The sequence below is a fragment of the Drosophila melanogaster genome, chromosome 3L (assembly GCF_000001215.4).
Source record: "Drosophila melanogaster chromosome 3L".
Classification (NCBI taxonomy): domain Eukaryota; kingdom Metazoa; phylum Arthropoda; class Insecta; order Diptera; family Drosophilidae; genus Drosophila; species Drosophila melanogaster.
This window is the reverse complement of record NT_037436.4, coordinates 21,469,695-21,493,984: the sequence shown is the minus strand read 5'-3', so window position 1 is coordinate 21,493,984 and position 24,290 is coordinate 21,469,695. Positions and strand designations below refer to the sequence as shown.

General features: G+C 42.4%; 4 protein-coding genes across 6 annotated transcripts, besides 3 other annotated features; 3 read left to right on the top strand and 1 right to left on the bottom strand.

Annotated features, from left to right (window-relative positions):
• Positions 1-77: 77 nt before the first annotated feature.
• CG7519 (uncharacterized protein) lies at positions 78-902 on the bottom strand. 2 transcript variants are annotated; one of them, NM_141061.4, is made up of 3 exons: positions 789-902; positions 630-737; positions 78-565 (listed from the first exon to the last, which is right to left on the bottom strand). In NM_141061.4, the coding sequence occupies exons 1-3, from the start codon at positions 798-800 to the stop codon at positions 203-205; spliced, it is 483 nt and encodes a 160-aa protein (NP_649318.1). In that variant the 5' UTR covers positions 801-902; the 3' UTR covers positions 78-202. The 2 variants fall into 2 exon arrangements, with proteins under 2 accessions (NP_649318.1, NP_001262161.1); NM_001275232.1 differs by having other exon boundaries at positions 78-538.
• Positions 903-1,211: 309 nt separating this feature from the next.
• On the top strand, positions 1,212-2,586 carry CG7202 (uncharacterized protein). Its single transcript, NM_141060.2, has 2 exons — positions 1,212-1,408; positions 1,798-2,586. Exons 1-2 carry the CDS (start codon positions 1,279-1,281, stop codon positions 2,535-2,537), a joined length of 870 nt encoding a protein of 289 aa, NP_649317.1. The 5' UTR covers positions 1,212-1,278; the 3' UTR covers positions 2,538-2,586.
• An 812-nt stretch (positions 2,587-3,398) lies between these two features.
• Neu2 (Neuroectoderm-expressed 2) lies at positions 3,399-9,094 on the top strand. Of its 2 annotated transcripts, NM_001275231.1 has the most exons (3): positions 3,399-3,505; positions 3,935-4,893; positions 9,035-9,094. In NM_001275231.1, exons 2-3 carry the CDS (start codon positions 3,984-3,986, stop codon positions 9,049-9,051), a joined length of 927 nt encoding a protein of 308 aa, NP_001262160.1. In that variant the 5' UTR covers positions 3,399-3,505; positions 3,935-3,983; the 3' UTR covers positions 9,052-9,094. The 2 variants fall into 2 exon arrangements, with proteins under 2 accessions (NP_001262160.1, NP_649316.1); NM_141059.3 differs by lacking the exon at positions 9,035-9,094 and having other exon boundaries at positions 3,935-5,135.
• Positions 5,180-8,783: a mobile genetic element.
• Positions 9,095-9,528: 434 nt separating the features above from the next.
• Positions 9,529-9,706: a mobile genetic element.
• A 1,372-nt stretch (positions 9,707-11,078) lies between these two features.
• Positions 11,079-11,175: a mobile genetic element.
• A 6,330-nt stretch (positions 11,176-17,505) lies between these two features.
• On the top strand, positions 17,506-19,852 carry croc (crocodile). The gene has a single exon (NM_079478.4). It carries the CDS (start codon positions 17,791-17,793, stop codon positions 19,315-19,317), a length of 1,527 nt encoding a protein of 508 aa, NP_524202.1. The 5' UTR covers positions 17,506-17,790; the 3' UTR covers positions 19,318-19,852.
• The last annotated feature ends 4,438 nt before the right edge of the window (positions 19,853-24,290 follow it).

Below are 24,290 nucleotides of genomic sequence, written 5' to 3'. Positions count from 1 at the left end.
AGATGTGGATCTCATCCCACAGATTGGCAGAAAGCAGAATACAAAGTCAAGAAATGGCAACGTGTAGGGAACAATTTAAAGGCGGTCGTTATATTTTTATTTTTTGTATAAAAATAATTTGATTGTTTACTAAAGTAGATAGACGAACTGCAGCTAAATATGCATCCAGTCTTTACAACTTAATCTAAGCTAGAGCGAGGGATTACTGTTCCTCTTCGGGTACCTTTCTGGCGGGCTTGTGCTTCTCGTAAGCCTCATCGTTGAGTCCCTCCCGATTCCGGGCAATCTCGATGGCCAGAAACTGGACGCGAAACACGAAGATAGAGTTGTCCGGGGAGAATTCCCTGCTGGCATCGGCGCGCATCAGGGTGCCATACGAGTAATCGTCCAACTTGTTAAACTTCTCGGCGAACTGGCGCCACTTGAGCTTCGCCGTGGCGGATTTGAGAATATCATCGGTAAGCCGGCCAACGTGAAGATCGGGAAAATCCTGCCGGAAAGTGGCGTATATCTGGTCGTCGTAGGGCGTGAGCTTCAGCTGGGAGGGATGGACGCTGGTGATGAGCTGCCGGGAATACGATGAAGCAGTGTCAACTACCATTCCTTAACATCGTTCAAAGTGTACTCACATTAAAGTGCACCTCGGCGTGTTCCAGAGCTTTTGCGGCCCACATTTCCTCCACCAGGGTGTCGTTGCCAAATTCCTCCGCTGGCCGCGACAGCAGCGACGCTCCATGCTAACAAGTCCATTAATCAGAATCGGTTAATTTCTTTTAGCCACTACATACCATCATCTCCATTTTATTTGGACAAGGTTGCTTATTTACTTTAAAAATTATTGAAACGAAAAATCACGTTTCGTACTTTGTTTAGCGCAGTGTGACCAGCCGCAAGTCGGGATGAATAACGTACAATGTCGTACAAATACCGAAGACAATATTGAATTCAAAATTAAATAAATAAATTTAAGTAATTGATATGCATTGTTGTACCAAACAGTCGAAAATTAATTTGGAATAAAATTGTTTCAAATCAAATATCTTAAAACATCAAAAAAAAAAAGAAATTTCTTTAAAATAAATAAGTTGAAATTCTAATAGCTTTTTTAAGATTTCAAGAAATTAAAAAGAAACCGAAAGAAACAGAGTCCTTTTACAATCTTATTCGCTTTGATTTTAGTGTCCGATATTTCTTTATTTTCCACACGAGGCCCGACTTGTTCGAAAGCTGTTTTTATAACTACACACGTTATCAGCACACAACAAAATTTCGGGAATCATGTTCGAATGCATAAGTTTCTTGTTCCTGGCTGCCTTGGCCTTCGTGGCCTGGGCCGTTCTCTGCTTCCAGCACTTCGTCCAGGTCCAGACGCGGCTCTCCTCTGATTTCCGAGTCGAATTATACACAGGTGAGGATGTCCATTGTTGTTTTGAGTTAAGTGAAGAAATGGTGGTTGAATCCAACACTACACTTATGATTTTTTAATCACTCTTAAAAGTGATCCTTTTAAAGCCGGATACATTAGAAGTTAATGTCTATATTATTTTAATCGTTATTTGTGGTATTAAAGGGTATTCGAGATTTGATTTAACATATGAAATAGATATCAGACATTAAGTATATGTATTAATCTTTCTTAAGATCACTTGCCAGTGATCTGGCCATGTCCGTCTTTCCGTCCGACTGAACGTAGATACCTAGAAAAGTTGATGTAATTTGGTGTTCCAAATACTTATCGACCCTTAAAGTTTTTCACAAAGTTGTTATTTACCTTTTGCCTTTTATTCACTTGTACAGAGCGTCCTGGGATTACGTTTGAGCCGCAGCTGTGCCACAGTCCCTCAGAGCAGAGTAGCTCCGACAGCTCCGACAGCACCTACCAGTTTGCGACGAGCTTCGGCGTGATCTTTGCCCTGACCTTTGGTCTGTCCAAGCTGCTCCAACTGGCGGAGCTGCAGGCCAAAAGGTATTTCAAGAGCAAAAAGGCGCTGCATCCCAAATCTGCTGCCAAAGTGCAGGACCCAGTTGTTGAGCAGAAGGCGCCAAGCCAGCAGGACGATTCGAATCCCTTCGATCTCCTGCAGGACCACAATGAAAATCTGAAGGAGCAGCTCAGTATCCTGCAGTTGCAGTGTCTGGAAATGCGCGAACTTCTGCACGAGCTGGATATCAGCAGTAGCTCCAGTAGCTATGGAAGTGTCAGATCCGGAAACCGGGTAGCAATGGCCAAGTCCTCCGAAGAATCAATGGTGGTGTGGAGGCGATCGGACTCCCTGACCGGTACGGTCTCCGGCTCATTGCACGCCGAAAAGGTCAACTCCCCCTCCACACAAAACATCTACATTACCAACAGCCACTTCCACATCAACGGACAGGTCTACCTGACCGAGAACCACGTGAACGTCGAGCTCACCCAGAACGCTTCTTTGTTCGGTCGGGGGCAGAGCGAGTTCCTGCAGGTGGCGGGAAGGTTCATCTCCGGACCAAAGAAGATGCCCATGTTAACGGGCATGCGGTGCCACAACATCCTCATATGAGGAGTCTTCAAAATCATCCATTTCACTCGGAATAAACAATGTTACTAGCAATTCAACGACGTTTATCTTTAGTAGTTGGTAATACAAGGGAAATGGTTCCATAGAAAAAGGGCATCGCATCAAATAAGGCTTGCTCGACTATAGGTTACTTTCTAGTTTTATTATTGTAGTTGATTTAACATAAATGTTTTTAAAAACTTTGGGGTTCGAGTGTTTTAATGTCATCAAGAAAAGGAATTTAAGGAATAATTCTAGCACATTATCTATAAAGGCAATAATCGCTTACTCCTTTTGATTTACAAAGTTATTAATAATGTACATATGTACTTAATTAACACCAGAAATCGATGCCATTTACTTTGTTTTAGTCTTGTATTTAAAATTGAATTATTCGTTTTTTTGTACTGTATGTTTTTTATTGAATAATTTGCTACTAGAATGATTCCGCCATGGGGTATATTGGGAATAGAAGGGTATGGCTAGCTTTATTGGTCATTGGGTAAATGGTTTTCCCCTGTTTTCCACCACCCCAATAAGTATATTTCGTTACAAACACATGGTTTTAGAGTTCAGCAATAATGATTTAGCACTTTGGGGTCGACCAAGGAAAGATTTTTTCTTTAACCATAGTTACTTTTACCTGCATGTATCACATTATGCATTGACCTGCTTGGATCTACAGAAAATCGTAAGATTAGTTGGGACGCACCGTAAAAAGATGAGTGCAGCTGCTGGAAAGCCCTTCTTTGATGACACCTGACCCAGGTAACATTGTTAAATATGCTATGTTGCCCATTTTACAGAACCAAACGACCTTGGGACATGTTTGTATATAAGCCTTACGACTTACCTATTCACTTCAGAAGGAGTACAACCCTTGTCATAGCAACATCTTTACAGATTGCCAATTCCTGTGCTTATTGCCACATTTTAAATACGCATTCGCCGTGAACAAACACGAAAATAAGGTAAGTTTAAGGTAAGGATTGCCATTGTGGGTCAATTCGTGCCGAGTTAGCAAAGTCATAAATAAACCAAGATGTATTTGGAAATTAGTGCAATTTATGTTTAAAGCTCTACACAAGTATTAAATTTCATTGATTATTAAATATAAGAAAGAGTGCAGAGGGTTCTTTTTGATGCTATGCAACTAAAAGATGACGTTTGTCACTGACCTTATAAAGTGTATGTGTCATCCATGACTACGATCTAGTCGTACCTATTCTGTCCGTTTGTTTGAAAGTTGAGATCTCAGTGTATTTAGCATTCAGGATGTAGATTCCAGAAACGCTAATACTCAAAGATCTGGGAATAACCATTATACTTTTTTGAAACCGTTTAAGTGCACGATTTTGTATATTCGCAATTTTATATTCACACAGTTCGTGTCATTTCAGATCGATGGAATCGTCAATATGCCGAGTTTGCCTGGTCAGTTACGAAAATATGGCCAGTGTTTTCGATGAGTCTCATGAACCGGGCCTATCCATTGCGTACATAATATACAAGTGCACCGGCTGGCAAGTTGAGAAGCACGATCCACTGTCCAACACCATATGCAAGTCCTGTCTGGAGGATGCGCAGAATGCATTCGATATCATAGAAACGTACGAGAGAAGTCACCAGTTTTACCGCTTCCTCAAGGATGTACGGGAGGAGGAGAGTGAAAATGATGGATCCGGATGCTCAGAAGAAGTGGAGGCAGCTGAGAGGGATCTCCAGGATGGTGCCGACGACGTCGATTCCGGCAATGAACCTGATATTAACGAATGTGATATCAAGGCCAAGGAGAAACCAGGCTTTAGCTGTTCTCACTGCCCTAAATCTTTTCAAGTAAAATCAAATCTGAAGGTACACATGCGTTCACACACAGGAGAACGTCCCTTCACGTGTTCCCTCTGCCCCAAGTCCTTTGGCTATAGCTCTGGTCTTCAGAATCACATGCGAACCCACACAGGAGAACGACCCTTCCAGTGCTCGCATTGCCCAAGGTCCTTTACAGCTGGGCACCACCTCAAGGCCCACATACAGATGCACGAAAGAAGAGGATCGTTAAGGTGCCCATACTGCCAAAAGTGCTTTCTAACTTCTTTAATTCTCAAGCAGCATTTGGCCACGCACACTGATGAAACGCAGTTCAAGTGTTCCCAGTGCTCGAAGTCCTTTCAAGTCGAACATGAACTTTGGATGCACATGCGAGTGCACCAAGAACGCCTCTTTACTTGTGGCCATTGCTCAAAGGACTTTGCGCTACATGCGTATCTCAAGCGACACCTGTCAAGGAACGCGAGATGCTCTCAAAGCTCAAAAGCATCTGCTCACAAAACACTAGGCCACTCAAAGGCACTTAAGTGTGGTAAGTGCCCAAAAACTTTCACTGACCGTTCGGCTCTGTCCACTCACTTGAAATCACACACCAAAAATAAGCCATTGCTCGAAGGTCCTTGCAAATCTTCAGGATCTAAGCCGGCACATAGTAACGCACAAAGAAAACCGTTTAAGTGTTCCAGCTGCCCAAGGACTTTTTCGCGGAAATCCGCACTGCTAACACACTTGCAAACCCACACAGGAAAACTGGGCACAAATCGCATGTAGAAGAAAGAACCGTTTGAGAAGGCTAAAAGAATTCGATTCTTTTTTTTTTTTTGTTCGCACGGGTCCTACGTCCACACCTCCCGCCCAACCGACCGAGGGGCGCTGCCGTGTATCGTACGGCTCGATTCGCGAGAAGATATAGACGCGATATAAAAAAGAGAACAGGAACGAGGAAATGAATATAATGTAAAATAACTATATTAAATATTACTGTTAGTAGGATCTAATTATGTAATAAAAAAGTTAAAATCGATTGCTTTAAGAGCGGCAGAGAGTTAAGTCTATTATAGTCAGAACATAAAACTCTGTAAGGGTCATGCAACTCATAGTTAGATCTACAATGATTTAAGATAAGGGGTATATAGTTTCTAGTGAATCTACTTGGAACCGAAAAGTTAAGCCGACTAATAAAGTCGGGACTCTCAACATCCCCACGAATAAGCTTACAAATAAAGACTGTTCCAAGCATAGTTCTACGGTTAGCTAGGGACGGTAAATTAATTAAAGGAAGTCTACTAATATAAGGAGGTAATATACGGTTTGCATCCCAATTTAGGCGCCGCAAGGCAAAAAGTAAGAATTTTTTTTTGGACCAATTCAATGCGGTCCGAGTGGACTGCGTATTGTGGACTCCAAACAGGTGATCCGTACTCGAGAATCGGACGGACTAACGAAATAAATAAGGTTTTAGTCAAGTAAGGATCATCAAATTCCTTAGACCACCTTTTTATAAAACCAAGAACAACCCTGGCCTTATTGACAATAGACGAAATATGGTCAGAAAATTTTAGTTTTGGGTCCAGAGATCATCCAAGATCATCAACTCGTGTTATTCTGTCCAAGGAGCACCCACTTAGAGTGTAAGTCGTGCGTATTGGGTTGGCACAACAACTTGGAGCCATTTAAGTCTAACACGTTATCACGGCACCATATTTGAAATCGATCTAGATCGGATTGTAAGTCTAAATGGCACGAAGTGTCCTTGTACTGGAGGCATAATTTAACATCGTCTGCTTCACATAAGTACACGCGAATGTTTTATTATTAAGGGGATGTCGTTAATGAATAAGGTAAAAAGAAGCGGACCAAGATGGCTCCCTTTTGGGACACCGGATGTGACTCGGAGAATACAAGATAAAGAATTTTTAAAGAGGACTTGTTGTGTCCTGCCATTCAGATAGCTTGAAATCCAATTTAGAAGATCAACAGGGAAACCTAAAAGATCAAGTTTTCTTATTAGAAGGTAATGATTAACAGAGTCAAATGCTTTACTAAAATCAGTGTAGATGACATCTGTTTGAAGATTATTTTTGAAACCCTGTATTACGAAAGAAGTTAGCTCCAAGAGGTTAGTGGTTGTTGATATGCGTTTCATAAAACCGAGCTGACACGGTGATATGATTGATCTACAAAGGTGCTGCAAATGAGGAGTGATAACATTTTCAAAAAGTTTTGGGATAGTCGACAATTTAAAGATTCCTCTGTAATTACTTGCATCCAGTTTGCTACCTTTTTTATGAAGAGGAATCACAAAGAACTCCTTCCATATATAAGGGAATTGTGAAGATTCCAGAGATAAGGTAAACAGTTTCAGTAGAGGCTTGCACAAGGCTTCCGCACAGAATCTGAGCACACAGACAGGGATTCCATCGGGTTCGGCGAATAGACCGGTTAAACACGCTGAAGATCGTTAAGCAGTGAGCTTTCGTTTATAGTGGGGCAAAATATTAGATTCGACTTAGATACCGCATAAGAGTATGGCTGTTCGGAATGAGATAAAGTTGAATATGTTGTTTGAAAAAACTTGGCGAATAGATCGGCTATTGCCTGATCCGATGTTACCGTAGTGTTTTCAAAAAACAGCGAGGAAGGGTAAGAACTTTTTTTTCGCTTAGTGCTGACGAAATTATAAAACTGTTTCGGATCCTGTGCAAACTGGAACTTAAATAATTTTTGTAGCACTGATCGTTAAGCACGGTAAAGTTTAACAGAGCGCTTAAATATTTACAAAGGATGGACTGAGAACCGGTATTTTTAAATTTTAGATAGAGTAAAATTGTTTAGCCTCCGAAAATTTGCCTTGCGAAAACAGGGAATTCGCTTTGTTGACTTCTCTGAATTTACTTTTAATACAGTACCTATGTCGATTGCCACCTCGAAAGTAGGATGATATGGATCTTCAGGTTGAGTAAGAGGTGCTACCCTGGACAGAAACACACTTTCAGGACTTGTTACAAAACATAGATGCAAGAGTCGACCAAGAGAGTTTGGAATATAATTAACTTGTGACAACGATAAGTCGAGCAAGCCGTCAATAAAATCATGTTGTGCTTAAGGGAGAAGGATATTCGATTATTGCCACATTGTGCCAGGTATATTAAAATCACCTAGAACTACCAATTGGTCCCTGTCAGACAGTTTATTCAAGATGGACTGGACAGCGGACAGATGATTCTGATATTCTGGGAATTCAGAAGATGCACGTAATATACACTTATCAGTCGGAAAAAGACAGCTTTAGGCATAAGAATTCCGAGTTACGAGATTCTTCCAAAAGTAACTCCTCCGACGCGAGGGTAGATCTAACCGCAATTGAGACTCCACCTCCCCGTCTGGAGGGACGGTCAAACCTATATATAGTGTACATACCTGGGAAGACTTCGGAGTTAAATATCTCCGGCTTTAACCAAGTCTCTGTGAGCACTATTATATGGGTTGCAAATGAAAGACTATCACAATACAATTGGCTTAATTTACTACGCAAGTCTCTAACATTTTGATAGGAGATAGTAAGATTCGTTGTTAGTTTTTTAAAGAGGAAGAAGATGAAGAGGGGGATGGTGCAGTGGTCTGGCCACGTGAGGGAAGTTTAATTCCCACGGGCCCCTTTTTCCTATTTTTGATCTTAGCTTCGAACTCTTTTACCACCATACTATCCGGCCAAAAATCACCCGAACATATGGTCGAAAAAAGCTCGTTTGGGACAGTTATCTTGAAAGATGATATGTCCCTAGCGTAAGAGAAGTTAAATTTTTCCACTTTTATATTATCGGCTTATGTTTTGTCTTCTACCCTTTGCTAGGTCATCACTTGTACGGCCATTAAAACCAGCGCACTTAGTATGCACCATTCTATCACATACCCAACAAGTCATTTTTGGCTGCTCAGGTTTTATAACCTGGCAACAATTTGTATAAAAGCAGACAACATTTACGGTTTCCATCTTTATCTGAGATCAGACCACTGTGCACGGAAACACGAAATCAAAACTTTCAAGCGAGCTGTTAAAAGAACCGCACGAGAGTCTGCACGCTGAGAAATTTAGATTGTGTGTGGGAGAGCGAAAGAGAGAGAGAGTGAGAGCGAAAAGTGCAGTTTATGTGCATGCAAAAAACAACACCAAATAGCACTGCGAACAACGCACAAAAGGGAGAGTAAACAAAACACAAAGACGAAAAATGCAAAATACTTTGTATATTATTTGTTTAAACTACTGCACAAATCACAAAAGAATCACTCGCGAAGCGAACCGATCTTTAATAATTATGTTTAAAATATATGATAATTAAAAAAGATTATTAAAAACCACGGCTGGTTTGGCAAACACAAAATAAGAATCGGGGCGCAAAAAAAACCGTTCTCTTTGAAAGCTTTACGTATTTCTAACTTAAAATAACACTTGTTAACGAACTCAGAGAGGAAGAGCGAGCATTAAAGTTTTTAATGATCGCAGGCTTTCGATTTAAACATAGTCTGGATCGCCTTATTTCAGCGAACACGGAGTAATAACTGTTTTTACTACTTTTTAAGGGTTTTACTTAAGCTATATCTAGAAAAACACATTCGAGTTCCGACTCGGTAAGATAATAAATAATTGATTCCTAAATTAAATTTAATTACAGTTTTGGTACGGGAATGACAACTTGTGAATTTTTGTTCTCAGTTTTGCTAATTGTAAATGGAATGTAAATGAAACTTTGGAGAAGACGACAGTAATTACAGTGGACGTCAGTACGCATCGGACAAAGCGCACCAGTTGAGTGCCAAGCCGTCTTCTACATCAATCAATGGATTACAATTTGTCATGTTGATGACAATTCTCAAGAGAAATTATACAATAGAAATAAGAAAGATAGATTGTTTTAGCATGTAGCAGAACTTATATATTAAAATAGTGGTTTACCGAAATAAGATCAATTTATGATAAAAATTAACAAAACAACGATTTCATTTTCAATAACTGGTTGAATTATAAAAAAACCAAATATTTAAAAGGCGTTAGAGTGAGAGTGGCCGAAATGACTTATGAATACATATTGAAATAGACGAGACAAATAATTAAATGCAAAAATCCAAACAATTTTTTATTGTGTGCGTGACAGTTTTTGGCGATTTGTAGGCGTTAGAGGGGGCGTGGTAAGGTCAGGAAACCGACGTTCTTAGGGACGGACAGCCAAACGGACATGGTCAGGTTGCCCCGGCTATTGAGCCTGATCAAGAATATACATACATATATACTTCATATAGTCGGAAACGCTCTTATACCTGTTATATTATGTTCAACGAATCTGGTATACTCTCTTACCAAAGTATTCTAGTGTCTTTGCTTTTACTCTACAAGTAACCGGTATAACAATTACAACAAACCCATTGGAGCTGCCATACCGACTACTCTACAAGTAACCGGTATAAAAATTACAAGCCCATTGGAGCTGCCATACCGACATATACACAAGAGGGTAGTTGCCATCCTGAGCTCAACACATCTCGGGAGCTGCCATTCTAAATAGTCATGAAAGAAGGCGGTAGGTGTCGCCACTAAAAACGTATTATTTCTTGGTGAACTTCAAAATAAAGCTTTTCGACAAAGGCTTCAAAAAAACTATGTGGTGATGAATTGTGGAACGCATGGAAACAAAGGAAAAGAAATACGTACATGGGAAAATAAGTTCTTATCAGAACAATAGCTGGATGTAAGGCACAACATGTAAAATACATTAAACTTCTTCAAAGAAAATTTCAGACTTCATCGTAGGGAATAAGAAACAAATGCCACTTTAAAAATGAAGAAAAAAACTTCTCAGCAGTATCTACTGAAGGGTAAGAACTAGCTCTACTAAATTGAAAATAATGTCTGAAATCTCGTTTACAAAACTGCAAAATGGTTGAGCTCCCACGTGGAAGCTGAGCCATCGGACTATTTGTACCACCTGGATATCCATGTGCTTTAGCTGGTCAAGTCCGAGGATTCCTCCTGACACAAAATTAATTGCCTTCGTAAGTAAGTTTTTTCTGCATAAGTTTTATTCTGTACTGTGCAAAAAAATATCCAATAGAATAGCTAATTTAGAACTAATAATTTCTTATTTATTTATTATTTATTATTATTATTATAATTATTATTATTATTTTATAATTAGATTATTATTACGAAGGTATTACCTAATCCAGAATCAGAAGTGCTCAACGTATTAGATTTTCTAGCTTCTTTAAGTGAACGATATGTTGGAGCTACTGCCAAAGTTACACGATCTCGGAATCCGGAACATTGATTCACCACGACAACGCAAAAAGTTTAGCGATGTCTGACCCTGATCTATCGCCGTAAACTAAGCGGATTACCAAAGCAATGGACCAGAAGGAAGCTGTTGCAGCAGTGAATCCTCCACGGAATTAAATATGTTCTTTTGATATAATGTGGTGCATTTCATATTGGGTTTCAGTACTAAATATATTTGAAAACACATATCTGCAAAAATCCGTATCTTCATTAATCGATTGATGTAGTTATATGGTGTAGAAAGTGTAGTATAGACTTCTTTTTAGAGTAACGGCCTCTGATAGGCAATAACAGGATGTGAAATCTTATGGGATTATTTTCTTTACTCCTCGAATTGAAATGGGTGTACCATATTGGTTGAAAAGTGCTGAGAACTTAGATTCGAAGATAAGGCTCACTAGCCGAGTAGACCTGGCCGTGCGTTCGTTTCTACGTATGAAAGTCGATATCTCGGGAACTTTAAGAGCTAAAGGATTGATATTCCAATAACGCCAGAGATAGGACCCGATTTAGCTGATTTTCAAGTATTTGATATTCAAGGAACACTAGTTCTCTAACTCTAATACTCCAAAACCATCTCTGGCTTTAAAATTCGTCATAATGTACATTCCTATATTTTTTGATAGTTGTAGGCTTATTAAAAAATAAATTTATGTCGGTAAACATCGGATAACGAAACCTTAATTGAGGCACAAGCCAAGGATAATTATGCAGCGCCTTTCAGAAACTAACCAGCTTGGTAAACCGAATTCCTTGGGCCAGCTCAGCTCAGTGGCATTGTCCGCAAAGCAACAATCCAATTATTCAGTTAATTGTCTCACCTTTATGAACAAATTAAAATCCAGCACAGAGTCAAATGGACTCAAGTCGTAGCTGGGCAGGACGCAGGCAGTGCCCATTGTCCTGCCAGGCGAAGGGCAGGAGCAATCGCATCAAGAAGTCGTCGCCGCTGTTCATTATCTCGCAGGACGAGACGCGGGACAATCCAGGGATATGCGGAGACAAAGCTGGCCAGTGAAAAACGCAATGGGATTGCGGCTGAGTCACAGCCGAAAAGCCAAAGACAAACACAAGTACGGAAACACACTGAGAAGTTTTGAGTGAAAAATTTCACAGTCAATGGATAATCGGGATTAAATCTTCTTGAAAAGTTAATGTTTACACACGCACCTACCGTTGGCGATGAGCGAAAAAAAAATGCAAAAATTATGAAAATATTGTCACAAGTGCACAGCAGCCAGCAACCGCAAACTGGCGAGCCAGCGCACAGGACCGCAAGGATCGCCAGGACGAGGCTGGACCGGAGCGAACAGGACAATTGCAGGCGGCAATCAAAACATGCAATTGTCCGTTTCGTTCCGCCTCGAATTGAACTGCACAAGAACCGAAAAACCACAAAAAGGACGAAGGACTCCGAGGACGAACCTCCGTAAGAGGATTTGCGCGTCAAGTAAACATACGAATAGCAGGGACCCGATTGCCGGTCCTGGCCAAAAGGACAGATATATATATATATATGTCTGTATGTACATCCACATACATTTGCGATTGAACGCAGCCTACAGGACGCACGAAACCCCAAATCGAAGATGCACAGCCTGCATAAATAAATAAATAAATAAAATGATTTGAACATTTTTATTTTCGCACACGGAGAGACGAAACGTTTTCCTTTGCGTTAAAACAAACAATTTGTTAAAAACCGTTTGTTGCACTCGGTCTGTTCGTATTTACTTTAAATTTATGCGAAAATTAAAAACGTTTTTCGCAAGGATTTCCAGTTGCCCGAATGTTTTCATAGACGACGAGCCATACCAAATTGTCCGGACACCGGAGCGTAGCTTACAAAAATATAGATTTCGCCATAAACATCATGGCCCATTCAAAGAGTTTTCCATTTCCATTTCGAATTTTCCGGCTCCGCTCTAAAATCATACCCCACCCCGCTACACCGCCACTCAGCCATCGAATTTCGCCAACGTCTCGAATATGTCGCGTACTTCTCTCGCAAATAAACAAAAGTCTTGTTGCAACAACATGGCGTGGGATATTTATTAAATAAACATTAGACCAGCAGGCCAGAAAAAGATACGTCAGTCGGTTGCTACTTTGAATGCGAATGACTATAGGGGCAAGGTGTTTTACGAATGAATTCAAGCATTGCCGCCAGCGGGGCAAAATGCCGAATTGTAAATGGTACAGGGGTCTGGCCAAAACAGGTAACAAATGTGGCCTGTGAATCGTTGGTCCAGAAAGGTGGGCGGATTAAGTTTGTGATTCAGATTTACACTTAACGTATTCAGCTAACCCAATTCAGCAATGTGCTTACATTTTTTTAATGTACCTTATAAATCAAATATAAGTTTAAGAAAAGGATTTATTGATAAATGATAAGTCTCAGATCTTTAGGATCCAGTTCTTAGCCAACTACTTACTCTGAACACTTTTCCATTAGCTTTTCCTTTCGTGGAAACCATAGCGAGCATATCATTACTTAGGCCAAATATCCACACCTCAGACACGCTCCCAACTTATCTTCGACCATCCCGATCCGGATCCCATCCAGAAGCCAGCAGCACTGATGCCCAGGAACACCCACTTCCCAGCGGGTTGCGGCTTGTAAGCCAATGAAGATCACTAATAAGCCACAGAAACCGCAGGACACGCGTGAAATCATCATCATCATCATCATTACGAAATCGGCAGGGGAAAACCGGACACATTGAGCGGCTATGAGTCGAGTCCAGGTAGTTTGAGTCCGAGTATCGAGACCTCAAAATCTGAAGCATCTGGGGGAAAACCCAGCGAGAACTTGAGGTTTCATTAAGAATTCCCGCGGCGCGCATTAAAGTCTAAACATGCCTAAAAAGTTTCCCCTCTTTGGAACGATCAATGCCTAAGCATCCATGATTAGCATTTGGCATCCGGTGTTGGCCAGGTAGGAATCCGGATCCGGACCCGGACCCGGACCCGGACTCCGAATACTCGACTCCAGATTCCGGAGTCCAGAGTCCAGACTTAGCGCCGTCTGCTGAATTTCCGCTGCTTATGACCGGAAGATTTTCGCCATGATTACGCTTATGATTAAGCTAATGGCGGATATTTCCCAGCCCCTTCCTGGGAACGCGCGTGTGTTTGTCTGCAACTAATCTGCTAAATTGTCTGGCCAAAGAGAGCAGTCGCGGAAAAAAAATTGGAGAATATATGCATAATAAGCCCGCAACTGTGTACGAATCATAAATTTTAATGAGTGGCCAATATAGACTCCGAACCATAACTCTGGAACCACCCCAAAAAAACCAAAACGCAAAACAAGTCGAGGGGGTGCGGGTTGAAGTATCTACAAGTTTTGTGGCCACCGGAAACTGCAGTGTGCGAGGGAGAGAGCGAACTGTAGGCAACGCCATCGCTGCATCCCTTTCCACAGCTGGCCACGCCCCCTTCTCAATTCTGCGCAGTCGTTTTTGCGAGTGTATTTGTGTGCCGCCTGTCTCATATTGGCAGAGAGAAAGAGAAATTGTTGCATATTCATGAGAGAGAGCAGCGGAGCGTGCGTTCGTATGCGTGTATCTGTGTGTCGACGTGTATCTGTGTGCGTTACTTTACTCTCTGCGTGCGTGTGAGTGACGCTTATTTCAAAGATCGAAACCGCTTTATCAGCATTTTTCCTGCATTTCCTTTCCTGTCCTTCCCAACGAAAAAAAATTGTATTTTTTTTTGGCTGCTTAAGTCCTTGGTTCAAGTGTCTGATTAGTTGCACTCCCCTGCACTTTAAAATCAATATTATTCTTGGATTACTCACCCGAAAAAAAGAGAAGAAAGAGTTCTGCCCAAAAAGGGCATTGCTAAAATTTAATAATGGGCACTGAACGGCCACATGTTGGCACTCGTTTCTTCGCCGGCTGCTCCTCATTCTGCAAATGCTTCTCCTTGTCAACAGCGGTGTCAACGTTCCGTTGACTGCAGCAAATTGAGCGTGGCAAATGGGCGAGACACATCTACCAAAACTCGCTTTCCACTTGCCAAAATTATGGGGGGGTTGTCATTTCAGTACGGCAAATGTGCTTGCCAAATTGACAAATTTTGTGCTTGTCAAATAGGCGCCCATCAAGGCCTAAAGTTGATAGAACTGCGATTTGTGTTTAATGATCATTTTAATTGGGTAATTAAGGCATATTTCGGAGTCATAATCGATTAACGAAAGATAGTATTTTTCATAGGGCTATGCAGATTCGCGTTTTTAATTATTGAAAGGGACAAGACCAAGGTCATTCTATATCTATAAGATATGTTAGGAATATATCACGTAATAACGACCATTTTTCACAAAACTGCATTATTTTCTAGTAAACAACTTTTACATTCGAGATAAAAGCAGCTTTCAGCTTTCACTGCATTCGCGGAGAAAATGTTAAGTTGCAGTTTTGGGAAACTAAATCAATATTTAGATAGGTCAAATGCAGTGGGATGGCTGCAGATATAGATACAGATACAGATACGATGGAGTGGCAGAGCAGTACGGATACGGACAGCTGTAGCTGTGCAGGATGGGGGATGGGGGAATCGGACAGACAGGCAATGGCAACTACGTAAGAATAACATGAACTGCGCTAAATGCACAGACGTAGCCAGTAGACAGTTACTCACAAAAAACTGCTCACACCCACAGCGAAACCCATACAATCGCAATCACGGCGCCGATGTCGAAGACGAAATTTGTTAAATCAGCAGCAGCAATCCTGAAACTCGAGAGGAAAAAATGAAAAAAATATGGAACGAAACCAGAAGGAAGCCAAATAAAGTGCGTAAAATGGAGCATACGGCGGCGGAGTCGCCTCATTCGAATTTCAAATGCAGGACTCTCATCCTTTCGCATCCTGCAAAGGATATGTGGCCAACTGGACACACACATGACGATGATTCATAGCCTCATCCTCTCCGACAGATCGCATGCGAAAAATTATGTTAAAACAATAAAAATATTTGTCAAAATAATGCGATTGCGTTAATAGAGCCAAATATTATTCTTGTATCAATTACCCAGACGATTGGGGTTTTAAAGTGATGCAAAGCGCTCGGTTTTTGCAGACAGCCACGGAAAGTACAAATAAAAAATAGTCAGCATACTTTTAAATTATCCAAATATAAATATGTGCGTGTTTGTTTTCCCTGTGTCTAATAACCAGACAAACACCCAGCCCATCCCATTCGGCCTCTCGCGTACACACACTCACATCCACACGCACACTTGCCCTTGCCCAAATAAACATATGAAATTTACTTTAAAGCTGACAAAGTCAATAAAAAATATTGTTTTAATAAGCAGAAAATAGAAATGAAGTCTGCGAAAAAAACGACACTGCAGGACTCAACGAGCAGAGGAGTCGCGAGAGGGAAGGACGAGGCCGAAGGACTTTTTATGTTTGACTCTATCGTTATTTGGCTTGTAAATTGGTTAGTAACCCTTTCGATGTTTGGAAATGTGGAGTGAATGAGTATCAAGTCAAAAGGCGGATAGGAGATAACATAAAAACAAGTGCAATTTTAATATGTTATAAATTTATGGTACAAAACTCTACTTGTATTAACTGTTCAATTATTATTATCTCTGATTTAAACTAATCACGCCAATAGAGCAATTTTTAAATAAATAACTCGCTTCATAATAATATTGCAGAAGGGAAAAGTTTTCTACATATATATATTCATTCTTTTTGATATTAGATACATTTTAGATATTAGAAAAATTTCGGTTTTCTTTTTTAGGACATTTTAACATGAACAACAATTTAATGAATCTTTATTATATAAGGATCCTATATATAGGGTGATACAATAGTTCTTGAAAAACTGTGGAAAACATGTTTGTCTAATATCCTGAGTATTCTTGAAATTCTTACCTTAAATAAGCCTGAAAAATTCCTGCCCTTTGCACACCAAAAAAACCATTGTCAATTCAAGCGCCCGAAAAAGGGAGTTGCTAAAAACTTAATGCCTTGCCCTCAACGAAAACAACCTTCAAACGTGGCCCTTAACTTGAACATCTTGGCGAAAACCCATCAAACTGCAAATTAGCAGGCAACTTTTTGGTCTCTGCCTCTCCCGAGAAGACGAACAACTTTAAGCTGAGATCGAAAGAACTTTATCACTAATTTATGCCGAAGTCATTGGAAGGGTGAGTTAAGTGGGTGGTTGGCTCGTTTGCAGCCCCTGGTTCACCACCACCTCCACCCACTTGTGCCTGTGCTGTTGGCTTTCCCAGGTGCCTCTCATAGTTGATGTGGTTCTCGCTCGCTCTTACTACCATTGTATCTAGTATATCATGAATGCGAGATAGAGGGAGCGAGCGAGAGCGGAAGTGAGAGAGAGAGAGGGAGAGAGAGAGAGGGCGATAGGCCGTATTTTAAGCATTAGTTTAAACAACAAAAACAAGGGCTTGGAAAAGCGACGGGTAGGGGAGGAGTGCCCACAGGACACACACCGTAGCTAGCTAACTATTTTTTCCTATACAAAAAAGAAAGCATGAATGGCGTCCGCTCTCTCTCTCTCTCTCTCTCTCTCTCTCTCTTTCTCTTGGCCACACACAGATACTTTCGACGCAGCTGTGTTTGCGGGCCCACTTCACTTACTGACTGCGAGTGGCAGCCATCGTTGGTTGGCTGCAGATACACATGCAGATACGGATACATTGTGCGGGTACACACAGATACTGTGCGGCAGCGGATCGAGATACTTTCTGGTGCGGGCGACGCTCTGCCGACGCAAACGCTTCTGCTCGATGCGAGCTGTGTGTTATTTCAGTTACACAGATTCAGTATCAGACGTGTTACTATACCGAACGGTTCTGCGCTCGCTCTGCGCTCCCATTTCCCCTGTACTACAAATAGATGCATATATATATATATATATATATAGATTTATATATCTGCACTTATGTGAGCGACTTGTTTAAGCAAATATTATCGCTAGAAATAATAAGAAGCAGCCAGTGGTGAAGTGATTAAGTTCGAGAAAGAAAGCAAGACAAAAGCAAGAGAGTACGAAAATACCAGAAGGCGGCAGTGGAAAATCGATCAGAAATCCGCCGGAATCGCCGCCATGCATACGTTATTCAGCGACCAGAACTCCTTTACGCGCCACTATGCCCAGACCGCAGCCGGTTACGGATCCGCATCCGCGGTGGCGGCGGCCAGCAGCGCCTCCGCTGCAGCAGCGGCACATTACGCATACGACCAGTACTCCCGCTATCCGTACTCGGCCAGCGCCTACGGCCTGGGTGCCCCGCACCAGAACAAGGAGATTGTAAAGCCACCTTACTCGTACATCGCCCTGATAGCCATGGCCATCCAGAATGCGGCGGACAAGAAGGTGACCCTGAACGGGATCTATCAGTACATCATGGAGCGATTTCCCTACTATCGCGACAACAAGCAGGGCTGGCAGAACTCCATTCGGCACAATCTTAGCCTCAACGAGTGCTTCGTGAAGGTGGCCCGCGATGACAAGAAGCCCGGCAAGGGCTCCTACTGGACTCTGGATCCGGACTCCTACAACATGTTCGACAACGGCTCCTTCCTTCGCCGGCGTCGCCGCTTCAAGAAGAAGGATGTGATGCGGGAGAAGGAGGAGGCCATCAAGCGGCAGGCCATGATGAACGAGAAGCTGGCCGAGATGAAGCCCCTCAAGCTGATGACCAACGGCATACTGGAGGCCAAGCACATGGCCGCCCATGCTGCCCACTTCAAAAAGGAGCCCCTAATGGACTTGGGTTGTCTAAGTGGCAAGGAGGTCTCCCATGCCGCAATGCTCAACTCCTGCCACGACAGCTTGGCCCAAATGAACCACTTGGCTGGCGGCGGAGTGGAGCATCCCGGCTTCACCGTGGACTCACTCATGAATGTGTACAACCCGCGGATCCATCACAGCGCCTATCCCTACCACTTGAACGAGGACAACTTGGCCACGGTGGCCAGCAGTCAGATGCATCATGTCCACCACGCTGCGGCGGCCCATCATGCCCAGCAACTGCAGCGTCATGTGGCGCACGTGGCCCATCCTCTGACCCCCGGCGGCCAAGGAGCGGGAGGCCAATCGTCCGGACACTCGCCCACCACGATCTCAACTCCGCATGGTCCCGCGCACGGGGGTTGGTATACCCCGGAAACGCCACCATCGGAACCCGTTCCTCACAATGGGCAGCAGGGCACACCCACCCACCCGGGACATAATAACAACAACAGCAGCAGCGTACTCAACCACAATGGAGTGGGCAACGGTGGCGGAGGCGGCGGCGGTGGCGGTGGAGGATCCTCCAGCGTGCTGACCAGCAGTCCCACATCGGCACTGGGTTTCCGCGACATGATCTTCGAGCAGAACCAATCCTGCCAACTGGACACCGGTAGTCCCACCGGCAGCCTACAATCCGCCAGTCCACCTGCCTCCGCATCCGTGGCAGCGGCATCAGCGGCAGCAGCGGCGGCGGTGATCAGTAGCCACCACCACCACCATCATCACCATGCGGCGCTTAGCGGGAACCTGGGCCAGCTGGGTCAGCTGAGCAATCTGAGCCACTACCGACCGCATGTGGGCCACTACCAGGAGTACGGCATCAAGTACGGGGTGTAAGCCTGTGGGCTGGATTCTCGGCGACTGGGCTGGGCTCTCTTGTATATTCCTGTAAATACATACACCATATAATATACCCAAGAACGAGTCTACACAGCCTGGGGGTGGTGATCCCTCGGGGTCCAGAGTCTGCTATCTCAGATCTTTTTGTTTCCAACTTGTTTTCGATTTATCCGTATACGAAATAATGGGGGACATAGCTGTTAAGCAACCGCATTAACGTATTGTATTGTATTAACTGTATTTGTAATTGTAGCTCGTAATTGTTATCGAATTTAGGCATAGTCCCAATTGTCTGCTACGCAATTTGTGATGGGGTTTTGCTACACAGAACATAAACTTAAATTAGAGCATTTTGTCAATAACTAAAACTACCGCATCGGATCGATCTATCATCGCCTAGTACACTAGCCTAGCCCACGTAAGCAATAATAAATTATACAACTAAATCGTAGCTATAACATAACTATCAAAACTAGCGTACCACCAATATGAGCCGAACAAAAAGTGTATTGAAAATATGTTAAAATATCTCAAATCGTGTGTTTTATTTGGCCCCTTCATATTCGGAGCGACTTTCGCTATTCCATCTGGCCATTGAGCATTTGGCTGGCAAAACAGACTTTTTACCCCGAAACTGGATAGCCCGCACGCAGAATTCCTAGATAAATAATTATTCAAGGCGTGTCCGTTTCGAGCCCCGAATGCATGACTCAACTGGCCAATTGTCACTGGAAGATGGCTTTCTGGGTAGCCGTATCATATCATTTGGACTCACTCGATCAGTTGGCTGCAGTTCCGATGGACTTGCAAACGTGGACATATGTCGTTTGTCAAGCGATCGGATAGAAAACACTTCCCCCCTTTCAGTGGAAATAATTATGCATTCGACCTTTTGGAATAATAAATGAAAATTTCCAGGAAATTGTATGCTTCATATGCACGACTAGCTATCGAAAGGTATTTACAAAAAAGGGTAACTTTAGTATTTATAATATTATATTCACTGTTAGATTGTGTAGTCTGAGCTTCTTTCTGCTTAAAAACTTGAAATTGAGGATCCTTTAAGCCACTTTATGGCAACTGACAAGATCGTATTGTATCCAGAAGAATTATATTATTATTCCCCCCTAAAAGTGTCATTTATAAACGAAAATGTTAGCTTTCTCTAAGGTTGCCGTCCAACAATGGCCAACAAATTACAAATCTTTAGTTAAGAAAACTGTGCCCCCACAGGGAACACTGTAGCTGCTCCTAATTGCCAGACAATTGCCACAAATTGGTAGAAAGTAAAACACCAGCCTGCGCAGCGTGAGTGAGTGCGAATAAATCAGTATGTTGAGCTTATTAGCCAGCGAAGTAACCAGTTACCCAACCAACGCCAAAGATCGGCAGATGAAGCGCCACTGATTGATGGCCAAAATACGCTGTTAACTTGGCGATGACGATGGGCAGCTGGTCATGGTCTCGTCTCGGAACTCGGCTTTGGATTTATTCCAATAAAGGCTGCTCGACGACATTGTCACTTGAGTGAGCGCCGCTTGGCGCCACCGCGGCATTGAGATCGCACTCGGGGAAGAAATCTGGTCATGTGTGTATCTGTATGGCTCTCGATTTGTGGCCCAATCTCCGCTCAGGTGCTTCGCAGCTGGGACGGCTGCTTTCAATGGCGGACACCGCTCGAACGCCAGTCAGTCAATAGGTTTGGCTAGCTGTTCGTAGCCCCAACAATGGAATACCTGGCTGGGTGGCATGTGAATGGCGCTCGAGTGCCAGCCAAAAGTGTGCCAAAGACTGTAGTAGGCCTGAAAGTAATCTTCGAATGGAAGACTCCACTGAGCATGAAGGGCTTGATTTTTGGTCAGATGGTTGAAATTTTCAAAATCAAATGGGCAGCGATATTGGTTGTATCTGCCAATTCAAACTGGAAAATGTAACAAAAAATATTTATAGTTGGAACCACCATTAAAAGCAAACTACATTTAAGAGATGAAAGAAAAGGATTTGTAGCGTACCGAAAAATGTTTAAATTCTTGATCATTAATATTATTATTTACATTTAATTATTGGAATGGATTAGAATGTTCACATATCCCCAAATACTGGCAGCCAAAAAGGGGCATCTCCTATCTCAATAAACTAGGCTATTCGTATCCAAAAGCTCAATATTTTCAATCTGAATATTTGGCTGATCGGTAGGGGAACGAGTTTGGTATGCAAATTCAGCACTTTTGGCAGCAAATACAGTCGGCTGGGCGGTTGACAGCAAAACTGCCATTCGATGCCATCCGGAGTCTCCATTCGGTGTGAAAAGCAACAAAATTAAATGCGAAAACAAAAAGAGTCTGGATGGAAAAGTGGCTGTATGTTTGCTTGGAGTGCAGCCGTCGCTGATTGCGCGGGTGGTCCAGAATTTACAAAACTGAATCGGAATTGGGATTCGGGAATCGGGAATAGGGAATAGGGAATCCTCTGTAGCGCAACGCCAGGCGGAGGACAAGAAAAATAAATGCGATGGCGACAAAATGTTGCACTGTTTGCTTAGCGATAAGGACGCGCCCACATACACACACACACACACACACACACACCGATACGCACACACACAGGCAGGGAAACTCGCAGGACAACAATGCCAAATGCCCAATAATCCAATCGAGCTAAAACGGGCGGAATGGTTTTCGGAATGGTTGTCGTTCGTGCCGCTCACAAATATTGACAGCTGTCTCTGTGGCTCATCGCGCAACCAGCCCGATTTACATAAATATTGTTGCAAGCCTAATTAAATGCAAGTATTAGCCGGCCAGCTGCCAAATGTGCTGCAGTCACAAGGATTTTCGTATCCACCGGTTACAATGTATCTATTCTACGACTATGACTTGGCCCCGCGGGAGATCCTTTGTAATTAACGCTGCCTATTTTTCGGACTTTTCAGCGCCACCTCCCTCCACCATTCACACCTATGTATGTTTGTGTGTGTATGTTTCCTATACAACCCCTGACCCCCTTGATATTTATTTACCTGGCCAGTTGTGTTGATGACCTGTTATCATTGCCCCGTTATAACAATAAATTCCAGTGGTCGACGCTCAATTGCCGCGGTGACAACAACTTCGCTTTTTCAATGATGGCGATGGTGATGATGATGATGTTGTTGTTCTTGCACGGTTTGGCGTTGTTTTGCCAGCTGTCGCCGCAATTAACCAGGCCATAATAGACAATGGCTCTAAAGTAAATTCATATCTGGCCGGTTTAATAACCATACTCACTTGCAGCACCCACTTGGCGGATGACATTTGTAATTGGGTGTGGGAAAAAAGGCACACAAATTAATGAACACAGTTTCCGTGCGTTTTTACAGCGAGAAAATGCTGAAATCACACTGAGAAAACTGTGGCAAGAATGTAATCTAGCCAAAGAAGGAAGCCATCAACATCTATTAAGTGAAATATAAATAAAAAGCAAGAAAACTACTAAATGTACACCTTTCATTGTACCTTTTGATATGAATAGGTATATATTTATTATGATTAACAAAAATGTTAAATAATCATCCAAAAAATATTATCTACGCAATTCAAGTAAAATTAAGTTAAACGAAGGGATACATTATAAATAAAATGAAAAGTGTAGAGAAAATGTGATTAGAGAGACCCAAAGTGGAGTTTACGACATTTTGGAATAGGGAAAGCGACCAGATTCCAAATATTACGATCGAATTCAGATTGATTGTTTGCTCTTCGCGGAATCAATTGAACTTTTGGAGTTTGTAGGAGCTCCTTTTACTCCACGGACTCATAGAGTAAACTTCCGCTTCCCTTTCGGCCCTTTGGCCCTCTGGGCAGGCAATAAAGCTATAGCCGGATTTTAGTGCCCTCGTCCGATGTCTGCTAATACAGAATGGCAACGACAATAACAACAATAAAGGCAACTGCGTTTTTATGGCATTAAACAAACTTTGAGAGCGTATGTTTTCGAACACTTTTGAAGTTTTATTGCGTTATAAATACGCAGAATTGACTTTGGAGTTGGCCAGCGGCAGGCGGCGGCCTTAGGCAGCAATTTTCCAAATTAATTTATGATCGATTTGAGCAAAAAACTAGAAACACAAAATAAAAATCGCGAAAGTCAGCGCCAGGCGTCGACATTTGAGTAAATTACCCATGCAGCCAGAAATGGAAAAATCTCTGGGGCAGTTGCTCCGGCGAGGAGTGCGGAATTTATTGGCCGTCTAGGTTGCTGCGCGATCTTGCAACTGGGGGAGATGTTGATTGACTGTGGGCCTGGAACGCTTTGATCTCCGATCCCTGATGGCTGCATCAATGGATCAGTCATTCTGCGGGCGACGCCAGCAAAAGGAGATCAACGAGCCATTAAATGGGAGTTCAGGATCATCTATAGGTGGGCTCAAAAAATACTTATTATCAGATATATTTGATAATATACATCCTATGAAAAATGTTAATGTACCAAATTATTGTACATAAGTGCAAATTATTTCATATCTGCAAATTATGCGCTAGAATAAAATCTTTCCACTATGAATAAACGAATGATTACAAACACCATTTGCGCATATATGTTTCTTCACTTATATTTTCACTTGCCAAATCATAAATAGAATTAAGGTTAATGGCATTCCTGGGAATTTTCACTCACTTTCGTGGAAAAAATGACCATAAAAAGGCTGAGTGGCCACCACTGATGGTCCCCCCTTTCAGAAATCAAGTTATCGCATTGATTATCTGTGCTGATGCTTGGTTTATTTGGCTTATCAGGCTTTTTTGGCTTTGATGTCACTTTGGATACATCACCATCATTTGGATTCGTTTTCTCATCCAAATTCACATTCAGATCGACGCGATTGGGAGCGATGTTTATGCGTCAGCCGGGCTTCGAATGTTCTCTTTACTTGCGCCTTGTTTTTTGGGCCATTTGATGCTGCCGCCGAAGTTGGCAAACAGTTGACGCGA